Source organism: Dromiciops gliroides, chromosome 2, assembly GCF_019393635.1.
Source record: "Dromiciops gliroides isolate mDroGli1 chromosome 2, mDroGli1.pri, whole genome shotgun sequence".
NCBI lineage: Eukaryota > Metazoa > Chordata > Mammalia > Microbiotheria > Microbiotheriidae > Dromiciops > Dromiciops gliroides.
Genome location: NC_057862.1, coordinates 651581850 through 651601738, shown reverse-complemented (window position 1 = coordinate 651601738; position 19889 = coordinate 651581850). Strand labels below are relative to the sequence as shown.

The 19889-nt window shown below is 39.2% G+C and overlaps 1 protein-coding gene across 9 annotated transcripts in view; it reads right to left on the bottom strand.

The window, feature by feature from the left end:
* NFAT5 (nuclear factor of activated T cells 5) overlaps nucleotides 1–19889 on the bottom strand; it is a 150424-nt gene that overhangs the window by 8933 nt on the left and 121602 nt on the right. For 8 of the 9 annotated variants that reach the window (XM_043982136.1, XM_043982127.1, XM_043982134.1 and 5 more), the window contains 5 exons: nucleotides 19261–19393; nucleotides 12231–12308; nucleotides 7794–7942; nucleotides 4067–6572; nucleotides 15–260 (listed from right to left, as the gene is read on the bottom strand). In XM_043982136.1, coding sequence (XP_043838071.1) covers nucleotides 25–260; nucleotides 4067–6572; nucleotides 7794–7942; nucleotides 12231–12308; nucleotides 19261–19393 — 3102 coding nt within the window. In that variant the 3' untranslated portion in view covers nucleotides 15–24. The remainder of the gene's footprint in view (nucleotides 1–14; nucleotides 261–4066; nucleotides 6573–7793; nucleotides 7943–12230; nucleotides 12309–19260; nucleotides 19394–19889) is intronic. The other variant, XM_043982128.1, reaches the window with a different exon arrangement.

Sequence of the window (19889 nt, the reverse complement as noted above, 5' to 3'; positions counted from 1 at the left end):
CATGCAACACTTACTTATATGCAGTTAAAATGAGCCAGTCAAGTTGTTCCCCTGGTTTTGCAATGAAACAAGCAAATCCATCTTTTCAATGTTCTGGTTGGTGTTTATGGATGATGACAGCGAAGAATTCTCTGGCATTTGTTGAGACAGAAGTGTTGTCACAGGTGACTGACCTTCACTCTGAGGCTGACTTGGCTGACTTATAGCCATTAGCTGATCTGGCAATGTTGCTGGTCCAGGGGTTAAAAGCTGCCCACAGTCTACAGAAACATTTAAAATAAAACCATTTAAATTCTATAAAGCCACTCAAGTTATTCAAATATTTTTTATTATTTCTTTCCCTTCATGATATTAACTCCTCATATGATTCAATGATCATGGTTTGGGGTGTGTGGGGAGTTGGATTCTCAAATCTATGTGACTAATCCTAAAATCTCTCCTAAGTTTCAGTTATCTCCAACTACCTCTGTACATCTCCAGCTAAATCTCTCTCTCTCTCTCTCTCTCTCTCTCTCTCTCTCTCTCTCACACACACACACACACACACACACACACACAGAGTGTTGGAGAATAAAAGAAAACTCAGTACTATAGTCAAAAGAAAGCATATGACTGAAATAAGTCACTGATAATAAAAGAAAAAGACTCTCACAATGTTGTACATTAGAAGGGGTCCTGGATTTAGAGTCAAGAGGGCCTTGTTTTGAATCCCATCTGTGCATGCTACTTACTATCTCTGTTGCTGAGCTTTTGTTTCCTTATCTAAAAATGAGGGGGATTGGACTAGATGACATCCTTTCCTGCTCAATCTATGTACTAATGAACATTGGAATTCATTGTTTGAAATTTAAATTTATTTTATTTTAGATACTGCTAGTTAGTAGCTAGGAAGAACTATATTTGAGCTCCAGTTAAATAGGACATTTCCCTCATAGTTATCATCAACAGATATTGATTTAAGCATTTACTAAGTGTCAGGCACTCTGCTAATTTTTGGGATACAAAATAAGATAAAAACATACTCTCTGCTCCCCAAGGAGCTCACATTTTTCTGGGAGAGCCCACATCCCATAAATTATATATTTCTAGTAATTTATCACCTTTATGTAGCTTCTTCCCAAATCTCTGTGTCTAGAATTCTAGTCATTTCTTACTTTCACTTCCCAATTAATAGCTTAAAATACTGGGGAAACAATATATGTAATTCCAGTGGAAAGGAAACTATTATATATACTGTTAATGCTCCAAGAGCAATAAAAAATTATGATCAGCCTTGATTGGCCAAAACACATTTCAATGATAAAGTTTCTTCTCCAGTAAAGGATTTGTACTTCTCTCTATAGCCCTCGTTTCCATCTCCACCACCCTACCTTTCAGTAAATTACCTCAGCTTCTTTTACCTAGGAGATGGAGTCCTTATATGGTTAGTCACATTTCCTTTCCTCCACACCTCAAAGCCCCTCTGCATTTTTATCCATCCTTTTCTCATTTTCTCCTTTTCTGGAACACAAGGCTTTCCCCTCCTCTATTTCTGCTTCCCGAATCTTTCAGAAATTTACTCCCTCAAGTCATTCTCTCACTCTCTCATCTTCAACCTAAATCTCCAGTCTTCTGGCTCCTTTCTAACAGTCTAAAAACTTGCGCAGGTATCTCCTATCCTAAAAAAACAACAACCTACAAATCATTTCTTGATACCCCCAAGTTATTTTTTTTATTTTCCTCCCTGTGAAATGCTAAATAAACCCTTAGAAAAAGAAGTCTCTATCTATATTCATCATCCATTCTTCAATGCTTTGCAATACAGCTTGAACAATCTAAAGAAACTACGTTCTCTAGGGCATCAGTGATCTCACTTGCTAAATCTGATGCCCTTTTCTCACTCAACTCTTCTACAGCATGTGACACTGTAGATTACTTTCTCCTCTTATATAGTCTCTGCTTCCTCATTTTAGTGCTCAGAACAAAGGAAACAAGTAATTAATGCTTGTGGGTTGATTCTGTAACACTTGTCTTTCCAGGTTCTTCTACCTGTAGAGCTGTTCTTTCTCAATCTTCTATATTAGTGTTCATTGCCCTCCTCTGTCACAAATAGGTATAAATCAAGGTTCTATATTAACTCCTCTCTGTTGTTTCTCTTCAGAATTCTAAACTGTATTATAGGGTTCAGTTATCACTTCTATGTAGCTTCTTCCCAAATCTGTGTGTGTAGCTCTAAACTCTCCCCTGAATTCCAATTATTTTTGACTTCTGTATTGCCATACTATCTACAACCAGATGCAACTCAAGTTTGCCACGTCCAAACCTAAATCTTCCCTGTTTCGGCTAATAGTACTACCCATCTCCCTATTACCCAGGTTTAAAGCCGCAGCCTCATTTGATTCCTCCACTTTCCATAATCAATCAGGTGCAAGGTCTCATCAATTCTCTCTCTTCATCTCCTCTCTACTCCCATTGTTACTACTGTACTTTCTTTTCTTTCTTCCTTTCTTCCTTCCTTCCTTCCTTTCTTGTCAAGTGTCAAGTATCTGAGGCCAGATTTGAACTCAGGTCCTCCTGAATCCAGGGCTGGTGTTTTATCCACTGCACCACTTAGCTGCTCCCTACTGTACTTTTTTTTTTTTTCAGGGCAATGAGGGTTAAGTGACTTGCCCAGGGTCACACAGCTAGTAAGTGTCAAGTGTCTGAGTCCGGATTTGAACTCAGGTACTCCTGAATCCAGGGCCGGTGCTTTACCACTGCGCCACCTAGCTGCCCCTGTACTTTCTTTATAAGCTTCCCTCCCTCCCTTTTATCTTGATTACTCTAAGAACTCCCTAACTGGTCTCGATGGTCCTAATTTCTCCCTTCCTCAAATCTATCCTCTACACCCTGCCAAAACAATGTTCTCAGTATACTTCTCTTTCCATTCTCATTCCAATTCTGTAGGGAATTTAAAGGTCTCCACAGTCTGGATCCAAGCCTCATTTTCTGTTTTGGAGTTAGGATGATCAAATAAGTTACTTATGTACAACACTTTGAAAATCTTAAGGTGGTATATAAATACTTGCTATTATTATCATGATTGTTGTCATTTCACATTATCTTCCTTCATGCACTTTCTGTCTCAGCTAACCTGGCCTACTATTTGTTCCCTGAACTTAATGGACTGTTTTCTGCCTCTCTGCACTAGTAGAGGCAGTCTTCCATCCCTGAACTGCCTATGTGGTACAATGTTGTAGAGTGCTGACCCTGGAGTCAGAAAGCTCTGAGTTCAAGTCCTGTTTTAGACATGAGCTGTGTGATGGTAGAGAAGTCACTTAACCTCTGTCTGCCTTAGTTTCATCTGTAAAATGGGGATGATAATGACACCTATTTTACAGGGTTGTTGGGAGGATAAAATGCAAGACAAGCTCCATGCTGGAAAGGCCTCATCTTTGTGTCTCTGGCATCTGGCATTTCACTCAGCACAGAAGGGTGGGGCCTGGACCTATGAGATTACCAGTATGAACAGCTCCTGGTCAGAAGGCTCCCTCTACCAATGGAGGTACCAATGTACCTTCCCTGCAACTTATCCTCTTTAAGAGCTGTGTAGCGTTAGTATTCCACTAACTCACCAGTAGAATTTTGGGGGTGAAAAGGCCGCGCTTGCGAATGAGAAGACTGCTGTAAAGAGCTTCCAGACTGACGAGAGAATCTCATTACTCTGCTGGAACAGCCCATTCCCCTGCGGTTGAGTACCACTGTTCTGAACAGCCATCATATGTTTTATAGATGAAAAGGGTTGGCCTGAGGTTGATCCTCTCCACTGTGTGGCATCTGTACCATGGGTCTGAAACACACTGTTGTGTATCTGTTTGCTCTGTCTGATCAATCTGACCCAAGCACATGCTTTCACTCAGTAGATGTTGTGTAGCATGGCCCGCCTTTCAGCTGGCTAGAGTTTGCAATCTATGGCTATAGCACAGGAAAAAAGCTTATATGGGGGGCTAAACTTACAAAGCTAAAAAAAAGTCAACTCTCCATTACTAGGTCATTTTATCCACCATGTAAGCAGTTATTAAACACTACTAGAAATAGAACCACTTACTATTCTGGATGCCAAATAAGAACATTCCTGAAGTTTGTTGAGATGAGCCAGGAGAATTCTGCAGTTGGTTCATTGTCCCTCCTGCTGTGTTGTGAAATAAGCTGGGTTGCTGTGGAGGTGAAGCTGCAGCTCCCTGGATGCCCTGCAAGTTGCTCTGAGGAGAGTAGAGGGGAGGCTGTTGCAGGTCTTGCTGATTCATACTGTTCTGCAAGGCAGACATGGAAGCTGAAGAGATGAAGAGGGTTACTTGCTGCTCTTGTGAACTAGGTGACCCTTGGACCAGTTGAATCTGGGGAGAGGCATGGAACAAGGATGGCTGGGGAGGCTCAGCCTGCGTGGATCCTGGGGTCTGAAGGGAAGAAACTGTGTTCTGGTTCTGAAACTGCATGGGCTGTTGCTCTTGATTCATTGTTGCCATGTTATTCTGCGGGTGAAACATAGACTGGTTCTGCTGCTCTTGATTGGCTAGTGGATTTTGACTTGGGTTGAATATCATATTTGGTGGTGGTTGCTTTTGGGATGCCATTGTAGCCATTGTATTCTGATTACTGAATAAAATGTTCTGCTGCTGCTGCTGCTGCTGTTGCTGTTGTTGCTGCTGCTGCTGCTGCTGCTCTTGGGATGAAGAGCTATTCTGGATGGCAACTATTGAATGCTGTGACTGGAAGATTGTCCCTTGTTGGCTCTGGGCCATCGAATTTGGTTGGAGAGCACCTAAAGATACTGGAGGCTGGAACAAACCCTGCTGAGAAGGTTGTGCCTGTTCTTGAGAAAGCAAAGGTGACTGAATATGGGGTATCTGTGTCTGCTGCTGAAAAGCAGTTTGTTGCTCAGCGTTTGCTGCTGGCTGAAGGGGAGAAATTGAGCTCTGTGTTGCAAAAAATGAGATCTGTTCTTCTTGAGACACTTGGTTATTCTGAAGTGTATTTATAGAACTCTGAGAAAGGAACAAATTGGTTGGCTGCTGGTCTTGAGGAACAGAGGAGCCTTGCAGTACAGCCATGGTACCCTGGGAATGAAACATCGAAGGCTGCAACTGCTCAGAGGATGAAGTGGAAGTCTGATTGTGGACAATGGGACTTGGGCTGTGAAAAAGAGAACCTTGAGTTTCCTGGGATATATTCTGAGCCTCACCAATAGGATTTTGCGGGTGAAAAAGCTGAGCTTGAGAATGAGAAGGCTGTTGTATAAAGCTTCCGGACTGAAGAGACAGTATCTCATTACTCTGCTGGAACAGCCCATTCCCCTGTGGTTGAGTACCACTGTTCTGAACAGTCATCATAGTTTTTGTAGATGAAAAAAGGTTGACTTGGGCTTGATTCTCTCCACTGTGCTGCATCTGTACCATGGTCTGAAACACACTGTTTTGTATCTGTTTGACTTGTCCTCCTGATTCTTCTCCATCTGTTGAATTAGATGTCTGAAACATGGCCGGGCCAGGAGTCGCAACCTGCTGTGTTGTAGTGGTAGAGGTTTCATTCCCAGACACTGCGGGAGAAGAGAACAACTCGCACTGCATTTGCATGTCCTCATTAGTAGATAATGCACTCATCATGTGTGATGCTTGCTGATAAACTGGAGATTGTTGGAGGTTTCCATTTGCAGAGGCAGTTGAAGAGAATAACTCAGATTGCATCTGGGCAGCTGCCTGGCAGATACTCTGCTGCATTTCCATCACCATGGCAGCTGATGATTCCATTGCTTGCTGCTGCTGCTGCTGCTGTTGCTGCTGCTGCTGCTGTGGATTGGATAATGTATTCTCAGCTTGGGGATGGACATTTTCAGCTCTTCCAGTCATTAAATTTTCTGGCCTGGCATGGACAGCCGGTTCCGTTGAAGAAAATATTCCAGGGCTTACACTGTTTTGAATTTGACTGACCTGCTGAAAAATGTCAGCACTGAGCTGTTCTTGGACATTCTCATTGCCATCTGAAGCAGAAAATAAAACTGAAGATAACTGTTGCTGGGCCTCAAGGACTTGCTGGACCAAATCCACATTTCCACTGCTGCCACTGGTGGCACTGGCTGTAAAATTTCCAGCTTGTAACTGTTGTATGGTATTTTGTAGCTGACTCACACTGTTTGGGGGTGAGAAAATGTTGGATGAAATCTGTTGCTGCAATGTCTGCGCTTGTTCTTGCAGGGGTGACGGCTGTTGTTGCTGTGATGCCTCAGTCAACTGGGACAAATTCACCACAGTGCCCTCTGACTGCAAGACCTCTCTAGACTGGGGCTCTCTGCTCTGAAACTGGGTCGCTTGCTGTAACAATGCATCGCTGCTGGACAGCTGGCCACCAGCCGGACCTGCTGGAAAAGTCCCCGGTTGTGAAATGTCCTGTGTCTGCAGAGTTGTCAGAGTCTCTGGGTTGTACACTTTAGACTGAATTTGCTGCTGCTTTTCATTGTCAGGAGGTAAGTGGGAAGAAGAAGATGAAAAAGATCCACTTCCTGATATGTTGGAGATATTTTCTAATGTTTGCGGAGTTGATCCAACTGCCTTTGTTGTCTAAAAAAAATTTCCAAAAACATATGCTAATAATGATAATTAAATGATCAGAAGTGTGGACTAAAGCAAGTTCTGCTGGCTCCATCTAGGGACATCCTGATATTCTGAACATATATAAAGAAGCTCTAACCTGGAACTAAAGGCTGTCCTACCGGGTAATGACTAAACAAACCATGATACCTAGATGTAATGGAAGATAATTGTGCCATAATTAATGACAAAACAAATTTTTTCAGAGAAAATGAGAAAGGCCTCTATGAAGTGATGCAGAGTAAAGTGAGTAGCACTAGGAGAGTAGTGTATATACAATGACAACATTATAGGGAAAAATGATTTTGAAAGACTTTAGAACTTTGCTCAATGAAATGAGCAACTAGGAGTTCAGAGGGCTGAAAATCAAATGTACTGACTACCTACTGCCAGAGTGGCTAATGGGAAAATTTATTTTGCTGGTCTATGTATTCATATGAAAGTATTCTTTCCTTTGTATTGTTCAGTTGGGGGAGAGGAGTGTGAGGGAGAGAGAATACGTGCTTACAAATTAAACTTTTTAAGAAAGGAATGATTTTGTCATTCCCAACTCTAGTTAGAAAAACTAAAACTACTGTGCTTTCCATACTTTAGGAGCCAATGATGGTGCTCTGTGTACTCTTATGAAAATAATCAAACAAGGAGAAAAAAAAAGAACATTTTCAAAAGCTAACTCATAAATGTTGGGAAAACTAAAAAGAATGATGGCCAAAATAATCAAATTTTGTGGTATATAAATTAAGAACAGATCTCTTAATATTAAAATTTTAATCTAAAAGTTTATCACTAATATTGAAGCAAGTGAAATAAAGAGAAAAATAAAGGGATGAAAGGAAGCCTACAAAAGCATAGGATCCATGATGGGAAATACAGTCCTGCACAAAGCTCTTGCTAATACATGTCATTTGATTCTATCTTAATTCCTTCCTTGTTAAAAATTCATATTTGAAGTCAATGAGAAAATAAGATACCTTTTACAGGCAACTAACTTTAGGGGATATCAAAGAATCACTCAACAAAGCAAGAATATTTGTGTAAGTAAAGATAAAGTTTTTTTAAAACCCACAGAGGAAACATAAAGAATATGAAAATGGAAGAAGTAAGAAAAATAAGTCACAGAAAAATCATTCTGTGTATAGAAGACAATTTAGATTCAGGTCAAGGGTTGGGACTTACATCAACAAAACTCACCTTAAAGACAGGAGAAGATCTTTTTTCTGCTGTTACTTCCATTGGAGTAACATCTTCATTCTTAATCATACTGCTTGACATGAGTGGAGTGATCAAGGCACTAGGAAGAATATTTACCTTATCTAGGTTACAACTAGTGGCTTTCATTACTGCAAACAAACAAAAAGAAACATGAAATTTACAATTCGATAATATGCTGGGTGTAAGTCATATCTTAAAAATCTATTTTCTAATGGAACTGTAATGATAGAAAAAATAAATATGATCTACGTGATGAAGTGGCTTACAAAAAAGATACTACCTGATGCAATGTTTTCCCCCTCCCTCCCTTCCTTTCCTTCTTCTTTCTTTCATAGTATAATATTGTAGAGAGAAGACTAGCCTTAAAGCCAAGAAGACCTGAACTCACGTCCTACCTCTGACACATAATGGCTGTGTGACCCTAAGAGAGTCTTAACCTCTCACTTCTCTAGGCAACTCTTTAAAGACTAAGTTTCAGAGAAGGTACTGACCTGAATTGATAGAAGGAGCTCCCTAATCTGGGAGTTCCTATTGAAATCACAGGCCCAGTTTTTATCCCTAATAAGAGTTTCATCATTTTTAGGTCTATCCTAAGAATAAAATGAGGGTTTAGGGAATTTGGAAGCAGGTTCTGAACCTAATTTATTTTATTATTGAGTGTGGTATGAAAGAAAAGAACAGGTATATAGACTAGTGGAATCCTTTCTTGGCAGGAATTTACCAGACAATTAATTTACTAAGAGTTCCTTGGGGGTGGGCTTAAAAACTAGCTTGTCTATCTAAACATTCTTCAAAGCAAGTTTAAATGACATCGCACACCCCCATAATTCTCCCAAGAAACCATTCCCAATTTATACTGTTCAACATTCCCAAGTTACATGCTTGGATGTCATACAATTACAGATGTGGATTTGGAAGGGACCCTTTCATTTTACAGATGAGGAAACAGGACAGAGGGGCGAAGGAACTTGCCAAAGTCACAAAGACAGTAAGTAAAAGAGGACTCAGAACTGGAAGCCGGGCCCTGTTCAGCACTCTTTCCATTGTGCCATGTTGTCACCCATTGGAAGTAGCCAGCAAGAGCTGCTTGGCAGGTCATAGCCACCTTGACATAGATAGAGCTGACTGGCTATGGAGTGAAGCCTGAAGAACTGAATCATATGCATTCAAACATGACTATATAAAAATTCAAGAACTCTCCAAAATTGTAAACCCTTACTTAAATTCCTATGGATACACACACACACACACACACATGAATGCCCACACACATGCACACATGTATGCATGTTACTTCTCAAATGGATCTGTGATCTCAAGGATTTGGACATTTTCTTGAATAATAATCATTATAACCCATACATGCCTTGCTTATCCTACAAAACTATCATTCACCTCTCATCATTTTAACACTGGATTCCACTCAACATGTTGAATGCCTTCTTCACTATCTAATATTGAGAAGATTCAGGTTTAACATTCAAAGGCTCTAAAATGTCCTACCTTACCCTCACACATGATCAGCCCATCTTCCTATCCTACATTTCCTGAACAATATTTTTACTCTTGTTACTCTTTGAAGGTCTTCACTAGTCACATGTTGCAGTCTACCTCTCCGTTAACTTTTAACTTAAGTGTGATATTAATTTTCAAATCATTGGAGACTGTTGTATTCCATGTCTTGTATCACACAACAATACTGGTAGTTTATTGATATTAAAAAGATGAGCCTTTATCTCTGGGAGAACCTTGCGGAAATTAAAGGAGCTTTGCAACTTCTGATTGCAATCTAACACATTCTCTTCTTGCTTAATTTTTTGCTCTACTTGTCCATTTGTACTATCTACCCTAGACATACCTGTAGGTGGACAAGTTCTGTGCTTGCCCTTTCAAACACATGTCATAATCCAGGCAAGAAGCATTCTTCATCTACTTGGCCTTTGCTGTGTCGATGGTTAGGTCAATGGTTATGGCTCTACAATGTTCTAGGGCTTGAACAACTAACACAATGTTGATTATAAAACAAAGCATCTGGAGGGTCTCACCACTCACAAAGAACCCCTCTTCAACTTGGGACTTCTGTATTAGACAAACAACTTCAGCAAGCATAACATTTCTCCATTTTACCCTTTGCCTCATGTTTATAATCCTTGATTCACTGAATAAAGCTATTTCTGTCTTTCTATCTTTCACAGAGTCTTGAATAGTTTTGTTATAATGATGGGGAATGTCTTGTTGGAAAAGAGTTTTTAAGGTGGTATTTCACTCTACTGAATCAAATGCTTTTGAAGAAACAATAAGCATAGTGGGATATTGTATTCTTGTATCTATATACTTATTTCAATGGGGTACTTTTAACCATATTCATTCTTTTTTTTTTTTTAAGTGAGGCAATTGGGGTTAAGTGACTTGCCCAGGGTCACACAGCCAGTAAGTGTTAAGTGTCTGAGGCAGGATTTGAACTCAGGTACTCCTGATTCCAGGGCCAGTGCTCTATCCACTGCGCCACCTAGCTGCCCCCATATTTATTCTTTTTAATGAAGTTCCATTTCCTCTATAACATCCAAGACTGATGTGAGAGGCCAAGTGTGATAGCTTTAATGATCTTGATGGAAATAAGTTTATTATAAACATTTCTGCAGATCTTTTCTATTTTTATTCCTGTTTGCTGTCCTTAAATACCCTTAGGAAAACTTTACTTAGCCTGACCTTTTGTCAATCTTTCAATAAATTCGTTCTACTCTCCCCTGCTTCTTTCCTCTTTATGAGGCAATATAGGTCATTATCATCCATTATCCTGCTTAAGATTTTCAGAATTTTATATGTATTTATAGTGTATCTTTATTGAAATAGTTGTTTTTACATCACCTATATTTTCATAAGGCTTTATGAATAAGTTCAAATTATAAACCTGTGTGGCTACTGGCTTCCCTCTCAACCTGGAAAGTAAGGCAGATATATGCTGACAGGTGCTTTCCATGCCAATGATTCTAACATCTCATTTTAAATTTTCTTGAAAGCTTTTGGGTGGATGCCCAGATGCCATCTGGTACTAAACAATTTGTCATTTAGGTCTGGTTATGTTGTGGGCTTACCATTATTTGAATATAATCAAATTTACATTGCATTTTACTACTACTAGTAATAGAAATTCCACTATGCTAGAATTTAATAATTAATCAAGGTTCCACTGAACCATATGCAGTATCATTACCTAAGTTTTGTTTTTATTTCTAAATCTAAAAATATTACAACAAAAATTTTACAGTATATTAAATTATTTTAAATACAAATTTTAATACACATACTGTTTTGGGGTTGAAACATGTCCATGTAAAGTCAACACCAGAGGATTAATCTGACTTCCAGCAGAAAAAAATTTATGTGTACTGTCTTCCCCATTAGAATGGGAGCTCCTTGGGAGTCTTAATTTTTCTGTCTGGATCTCTAGTGCTTAGTCTCAATCTTTGCATATGCTTATTTATTAAGGCCAGAAGCACTTAGAAATACTATGTCATTCATTCATTCATCCAAAAATAGAATAGGTATAGAAAGAAATATGATCATCAATCTGCTTAGAAATGTCAAGCACACTCTATGTATTCAATAAATACTCAACAAATTGAAAATGTCAGAGTATTACACACTAAGGATTTTTTAAAAAATCAGTTAATAAGGGACTGCTGGATGGTGACGTGCATAAAGCACTGGCCTTGGATTCAGGAGGACCTGAGTTCAAATCTGGCCTCAGACACTTGACACTAGCTGTGTGACTCTGGGCAAGTCACTTAACCCTCACTGCCCTGCCCCCCCCCCCAAAATCAGTTAATAAGATGCTCTATGTTTAGTTAAAAACTGCCTGAAGATTTATTTCAATATGTTTTATCCATAACATGGGATGAAAGAAATAGGAAACTGTCTAAGCAGGAGAGAAAGACAACATAATATGACACCTAACCACAAATAGCCCACTATGGCAGAAAGATCATTACTTGACCAATTTTATAGTAATAGTATAGGGATGGAGTTTAAATGTATTTTTACTTTTTAAAAACAGATTTGACAGAAAACCATCTGAGACTTTCTTGGTATGTTCAAAGATAATTAAATATATGTGAATAAAAAAGGAAGGAAGGGGGCAGCTAGGTGGCACAGTGGATAAAGCACTGGCCCTGGATTCAGGAGGACCTGAGTTCAAATCCAGCCTCAGACACTTGACACTTACTAGCTGTGTGACCCTGCGCAAGTCACTTAACCCTCATTGCCCTGCAAAAAAAAAGGGGGGGGAGGTGGGGAAGAAAATGTCATGCTGAAAATTTAAGTCTTTACATATGAACAAATTGGAGAAAAAAAGGTGTACTACAGGAAATGTAAAGGTTTATCTATTAACATTTTTAATAAGAATTAATCTAGTACCTTTTATAGCCTCTTCAAAAGAGCAAGGTCTTGCTGGGCTGGACATTTCCTTCTTCACATTAACATTCAGAGCATTAGCTGTTGATTAAAAGTCATGATAGTATTTATTATAAGTTATCCAACTGAATGAATAGTCAGGTTTTGCTCCAAACTTCTTTAATAACAGACTATTTCCCTACAATAGCTCAATTCATTTCACGTTCAGCACTAAACTAAACTCTTTCAAACAGATTTTACTAAAGTTCTATCTTCTGGCTATTAACCTGCTTCTACATATGTAAGGGAAAGAAATGCTAATACTGGTCAAATATTTATGAAGGTCAATAGCAATCAAATGTGATACAATACATTCTTATCTAACAGGTTTACTATTAATCAATCAATAAACATTTATGATGTGCTAAACACTGTGCTAAGTGCCGGGGATACTGAAGGAGCCAAAAAAACAGTCCTCACCCTCAAGGAATTTATAATTTAACAGTGGAGACAGCTTGAAAATATGTACAAGATCCACAGGAAATAATTAACAGATGGAAGGCACTAAAATTAAGCAGGATTGGGGAAGGTTTCCTGTAAAATATGGGGTTTTACTGGGACTTAAAGGAAGTCAGCAGAGGGAGTAGAGGAGTGTTCCAGGCAGTGAGGACAGTCAGAGAAAACTCCCAGGGGCAGCTAGGTGGTGCAGTGGATAAAGCACCGGCCCTGGATTCAGGATGACCTGAGTTCAAATCTGACCTCAGACACTTGACACTTACTAGCTGTGTGACCCGACCCTGGGCAAGTCACTTAACCCTCACTGCCCCGAAAAAGAAAAGAAAATGCCCAGAGCTGAGAGATGGACTGTCTTGTAGATGTAATAGGCATCAAGCAAGGGTTACTGGGTCTAAGAGTACGTCAGGGAGTAAGGCATAAGAAGACTGGAAAAGGGGCAGCTAGATGGCACAGTGGATAGAGCACCGGCCCTGGAGTCAGGAGGACCTGAGTTCAAATCCGGCCTCAGACACTTAACACTTACTAGCTGTGTGACCCTGGGCAAGTCACTTAACCCCAATTGCCTCACCAAAAGAAAAAAAGAAGAAGACTGAAAAAGTTGAAGGTGGCTAGGTTATGAAGGGCTTTGAATGCCAAAACACAACACTTTATATTTCATCCTGGAGTTTACTGAGTAAATGACACGGTCAGACCTGGGCTTTAGGAAAGTCACTTCAATGGCCAAATGGAGGATAGACTGGATTAGGAAGAGAATTGAGGCAGGCCGACCGACCAGTAGGTTACTGCAGTAGTCCAGGTGTGAGATGATGAGGGCTTGCATTATAGTGGGGGTAGTGTCAGAGAGCGAGTAGGTGGCAAAATGGATAGAGTGTCAGGTCTGGAACTATGAAGACTCATTATTCTGAGTTCAAATCCAGCCTCAGATACTAACTAGCTATGTGACCCTGGGCAAGTTGCTTAACCCTATTCACCTTACTTTCCTCATCTGTAAAATGAGCTGGAGAAGGAAATGGCAAACTACTCCAGTATCTTTGCCAAGAAGACCCCAAATGGGGTCACCAAGAGTTGGACACAACTAAAAAACACCTAAATAACAAAAGGTATCAGAGCAGAGAAGGGAGTGTATTCAAGAGATGCTGCAAAGGTGAGATCCACAGGCTTTGTGGTTACTGGGAGGGAGGGGAAGTGGTGTGGTAAGAGGTAGTGAAGAATTCAGGATGACTCTTAGATTGTAAGCCTAAAGGGCAGGGAAGACGCTGTTGCCCACTAAAATAAAGGAAAGGTAGTAGAGGAAGAAGACTTAGGAGGAAAGATAATGGGTTTATTAGCAAGATATAATTAGCCTGCCATTCATAAGACTTCTGAAAATATTAATATGGTACAGTGGTTATAAGTCTGAATTTTAAAAGTATAATGAACTCTAAATGTACAACATTACAGCTATTTGTTTTCAAATACAGTGTTGGAAAGTCAATATAATTAAGTCCTTTGGTACTTTTGATTCAATTTTTATAAACAATAACATGGGGAACATACAATCAGGAGAGGCAGTACACCATAGCAGACAGAGAGCCAGTATTGGCGCCAGGAAAACCTGGGATCAAATCCCACCTCTGATTGCTAGCAGCTGTGTGACTCTGAGCAAGTCCCCCTCAATCAGTCAATCAAAAAGTGCTTATCAAGCTTCTACTATGTGCTAGACACTGTGCTAAGTGTTGGAGATCCAAATACAAAGAATGCAATAATCCCTATTCCAAATGAGTTTATATTCTACTATTACTTCACTGTCCAGTGCTCTAGGCAGCCCCATAACTGATAAAAAGCAGAGACAGTACTGAGAGAAAGCTTCCTCACCTGGGAGTTGAAATCAAAGTTTCAGTCTTTTTCCTTATATTAATATATGTATTACTAACTTATTGATAAATAATTACAAAGTGTCCTATCAAGTAGAATTGCCATGTAAACTTAAATAAAAAGGCTCTTCAAATAAAGAAGCCCCGATTAATTGCAAATAAAAAGGCAGGTTCCATCCCAACAGGTTCTTATTTATTTTACTGTGTTTCTATTCAAAAGCAGAGCTGATAATTTCAAATGATGGCTAAAGCTGTCAGACATACAGACAGACACACAGAAATAAAACCACACACATCCCTTGAGAGTTATGTTGCACTATTTATCTTGGTAGGCAAGAGTCCCATAATTAGTGGATCAGATAAATGAATTATTGAGCACCTGATAAGAAATAAATCTACATACAATTCACAGATAATTGATTCCACAAATTTAACAGCTAAAATCAGTAAATAATTTGTCATTTTATTTCTGCCTTTAAACCAAGTGGTCAGTAACTTGCTTTGGGAATTGTCATAATGTGACAAGAATGAAAGAAAAATTTATTTTAAAGCATTTAAAAAGTAATAATTATATGCGAAGTACTAGAATAAAAAGAGAAAACTCAAGACGGCCTCAGCTCTCAAGCAGCTCATACTCCAGTTGGGGGAGACAACATATGAAAGAGAGTTCATCTGCAGATCCTATGGAAAGTCTGAAAGAACTAAGGGCATAGAAACAGATGAGGGCAAGGCCCAGGAGGTGTAATGAGTGAAGAGGGTAATGCCTTGAGGACTGTAGGATAATCATGGCAGAAATGATGGTCATGTCTGGTGGTCCTCCATCTCACTGGAAAAACTATAACTGGTGACCCTCAAGTTATCCACTCAGAGTGAGCAGCCTTATTCTTCTTCTTGCATAGATGACCAAAGGAATTTGTGTGGCTGGATGGTCTGGGTCAAAGGAAGGGACTGTCCATGTTTCTAACAAGAATGATAACTTCACGTTTGATCCAGTTACATCTTAATGTTATCCCTGTACTGAAAAAGTCAGGAACAGTGAGCACATTAACAGAAAAGCTGTATGTGCATGAGTTTAAAATTTTTCTACATGCCCTCATGGAAAACTGAAATTCATTCTACATTTTTATGAGAAGTCACTACATAAAATTATAGGGTTAACTATTAGTTAGCAAAAGAGGCCATCAGATATTTTTACTTAAAAACCCATGTCTTGTTTTCTATATGCTTACGGAACACTCTCACCAGGGTATCTGGCCACCTGTCACCACTGTCCTGATTTTTCCTTTTTGGATCAGCATCTTCCACATCAGAACTGGACCACCCCATCCTAGACCTCTAAAGTCCATGTCACTGGTCACTAGAGAAGTTAATGCAGATTCGTCTTTGGGCTCCATCCCTGGGGTTTAGCCTTCTGGCTTTAAACCAATTCTGACTGAATGCAAACCAATGCACTCGATCCAGCAGGCCCCAGACCATGATTCAGCTCTACATCCCATCCCTCTACCCATGCAGGCCATCCTGCCATAGGCCTTCCTCTGATATTTGTATCCCCAATATTCAATACACTACTTGGTACAGAATAAGCACTTAATAAAGGCTTTTTTATTTGTCATATGTAAATTATTTTAGGAAAATACCTGAAAGGAAAACATAATAGAATGATTATAAAAATGTAAGCAAGGTAATCACTTAAATAACTTTTCTAAAGGAACAGAGCAAAAGCTGGTTTTATTTGGCATCTAATCAAGGTGGTAGTTCTTAAAAGCCGCTATATATCTTTGCTTTTCCATTACATTGATTATCAAGAGTCCTAATCACTGTGGTATGCTATTTAAATCATGGTGAGTAAATAGCATACTGATTATACATGTGTGTATCACACACACACACACAAAGACACACATGTCTGTGTGTATATGTGTCTACATGTATGTATATTTATACACACATATGTAAATAACTAAACACTGTTATTGAGAACAACTCACACCTCATTTCTTCATCTATGCCCAATAACAGAACAGCTACAGTACTGGGTTATTACTAATAGCAAATCCCCACATTGGCAAGGAAGTGAACTGGACAAAGTAGTTCTAAGGCTTCTTCTTCATGCATATAATACCTTGGAAAAAAAAAATTCAAGGCAATCATCTTTCTACCAATGTTTCATTTCATTCAGTCAACAATTGACAAGCAGGCATTTACTTAGGTATTTACTATGTCCTAGGCACTGTGCTAAGCACTAAAAGATACAAAAAAAAAAGCAAAAATAGTCCATGCCCTCAGAGCGCTTACATTCTAACGGGGATAACAACCTGCGCATAAATAGGTATGTGCTAGATACATGTAGAATATTCAAGTTAACCTTCAAAGGGAAGGCAGCCTTAAAGGAGCTGGTGAAGAAGATGGGAGTTTGAGTGAAGTGTTGAAGGAAGGCAGAGGTGAAGAGACATGAAAGATGGCCAGTAGAAGTGGCATCACAATGGGAGATAGAGCGCCACGTGAAGAATGAGTGAACAAAAACTGCAGCCAGGCCAGTATGGCTGGGCTGTAGGCAGGACCGATGTGCAAGCAGAGTGGAAAGAAGAGAAGGGGCCAAGATAGGAAGTTTTCAATGGCAGAGGACTTTATATTTAATCCTGAAGGTGACTGTGAGCCACTGGAATTGAATGAATAGGGAATGACAAAATTAGAACTAAGCTTTAGAAGTGTGTGAAAGATGGATCAAAGAAAAGAGGCACTTGTGCAAGGTGTCCCATTAAGAGGTTACTACGATAGTCCATGGAGAACTAGGACCAAGGGACGGACATTTCAGAAACAGGAAAGGAAAAACGAGCAATTATAGTTAGCCCAAATGAAATGAGCTTCCTCTGGAGTAGCTGGGAGGTTTTTAAGGAAGTCCTGAGGAGGCATTTTTCTTCTTCTTTTTGGTGGGACAATGAGGGTTAAGTGACTTGCGCAGGGTCACACAGCTAGTAAGTGTCAAGTGTCTGAGGCCAGATTTGAACTCAGGTCCTCCTGAATCCAGGGCCGGTGCTCTATCCACTGTGCCACCTAGCTGCCTCCCCCCCCCCCCCCCCCCCCCCGCCCAGGAGGTGTTTAAGCAGAAGCCTGATGGCCACTCATACAGAGGGGATTCTTGTTTCAGTACAGGATATATCATCTGAGATTCTATTATTCTTTTTCAAGGTACAGATCACAAGCATACAGGGAAGCCTAGAGCTGATTTTCAGTCTTATCTACTCAGAGCACTCAGGTTTTCTAGGTACGGGATCAGGTACTTTTATATAATAGTCCAACATAAAGGCCTTGAATTCTTGGAGTGTTGTATATAATGGACATTCCTGATACCAAAGATTTATTGATTCTGCTTCAGTAGCATTTGTGGTGCTAGAGAAAACTAACTGCCTAGCAGCTGGGGAAACTAGGATTTCTGGTGATGTTTTAAATCACCAGAGTCTGCTCGATTAAATAAAGCAGTAAATCTCAGTTTCTATACTCTTTACCCTATTCCTACCAGATATTGTAGCATGAGGCCGATGAGTAAGGCCTACATTAAAATTATATTATATTATATTATATTATATTATATTATATTATATTATATTATATTATATTATATTATATTATATTATATTATTTCTGATGATCTTACTGGTATGGTTTCTACAGAAAAAAATGCAAGTAGGAAGCTCTTTTATTTTACTTCACTGTAAGACTGGGCATATGATTATTTAATTATTTGAAACCATATGTAAAATATTTGCTCTTCTGCAATTTGGTGCCACAATCCAAGTAGAAATTAGAGTTGAGATTTAACTAGGGTACTAGGGTACAAGATAAAAATGACTAAGCAAATGTATATCTGTACTTTTGCCTTTTCCTTTTAAGATGTAAATAGGCACCCAAGGAACAGTGAAAGACACTTGCACCTTATTGGAATTACACTTTGTCTTTATTTGCATCTCTGTTCCAGATGAGCAATGAATAGGAAAACATTTATTAAAGACCATTCATTTGGATAGTCATCTCTTAAAAAAAAATACCTTGAAACAAATGCTTCAAATATCATCAAAAAAACTTTCTGGGCCTGGCCATATCACAATTGCAATGATCTCTGTTCAGGGCTAATTGAGTGAGCCTGCTGTTCTCCTTCATGTGGTTATTCAGGCTAAAGGGTATCAGATTTTCATCCTGGTCTCTTGATAATTTGATTCACTAAGAGTTACATATAGAGCAGGAAAAGTTCTGTTTAGTTGTTTTCAGTTGTGTACAACTATTCTTGACCTTATTTGGGGTTTTCTTGGCAAAAATACTGGAGTGGTTTGCCATTTCCTTCTCCAGATCAATTGACAGGTGAGAAAACTGGGACAAACAGGTTAAGTGACTTGCTCAGGGTCACATAGCTACTAAGTGTCTGAGGCTAGATTTGAACTCGGGTCTTCCTGACTCCAGTGCTCTATCCACTCTGCCACCTTGCTGCACAAAAGTAGGAAGGTATCTTATATCAAATTATCTGACCAAAAAATTAAAAACAAACTGGTAAACTTAAAATTACAATAATTTTTATAATAATGAGCAATAATTTAACTTTTTTTCACCACGTAGGTTATAGGTCTCCCAACACTTTTCAAGAATTAGAAATTAAGCATTCATTTCACCTCTTGCTTCTTTACTATACATACCTGTATCTGGAGTGTAGGTGAATGGCTGAACATCGTGAGATCTTCCAGCATTGGTCACTACATATATTCCCACAGACACAGGCAAGGTTATATATTGGTCATGATACGGAGGCACCTTCACAATAAGATGATTCTGGTTTGTACAAATATAAATAGAAAATATGAGAAGGTCAGAGGGGCAAAATAGGAATAATACTTTAAATTTTAATAAGAGTAATGTTCCTATGAGCTACGAATGAAAAAAGAACTCATTAAAACACATATCCTATTAGTCAAGTTGATACAAGACCTGGACATAGAACTGCCAGACATGTGAGCCTTTTGCCCTGCAGTTTGTTTGGCACTGAGATCTTAGGGTCCATTGGAATGAAAAATTTGATTCACAGAAAGTCAAAGTTCCCAGGCTTTCCGAAAATGGAAGACAGATGCCATTCACTCTCGTATGACCTTAACATTTCCAGGCATTCTCTGCATACAGATCTTATTGACAATATGCCCAGGAAAAGAACTTAGGGCTTTCATAGCAATATATTAATAGTGTGTTCTCCTATTTTTCTTTGCAGAAAATGTAGACTAAGATCCAACAAGGGTAATTTGTTTGTACTTGAAAAATGTCAATGCCCTTTTCT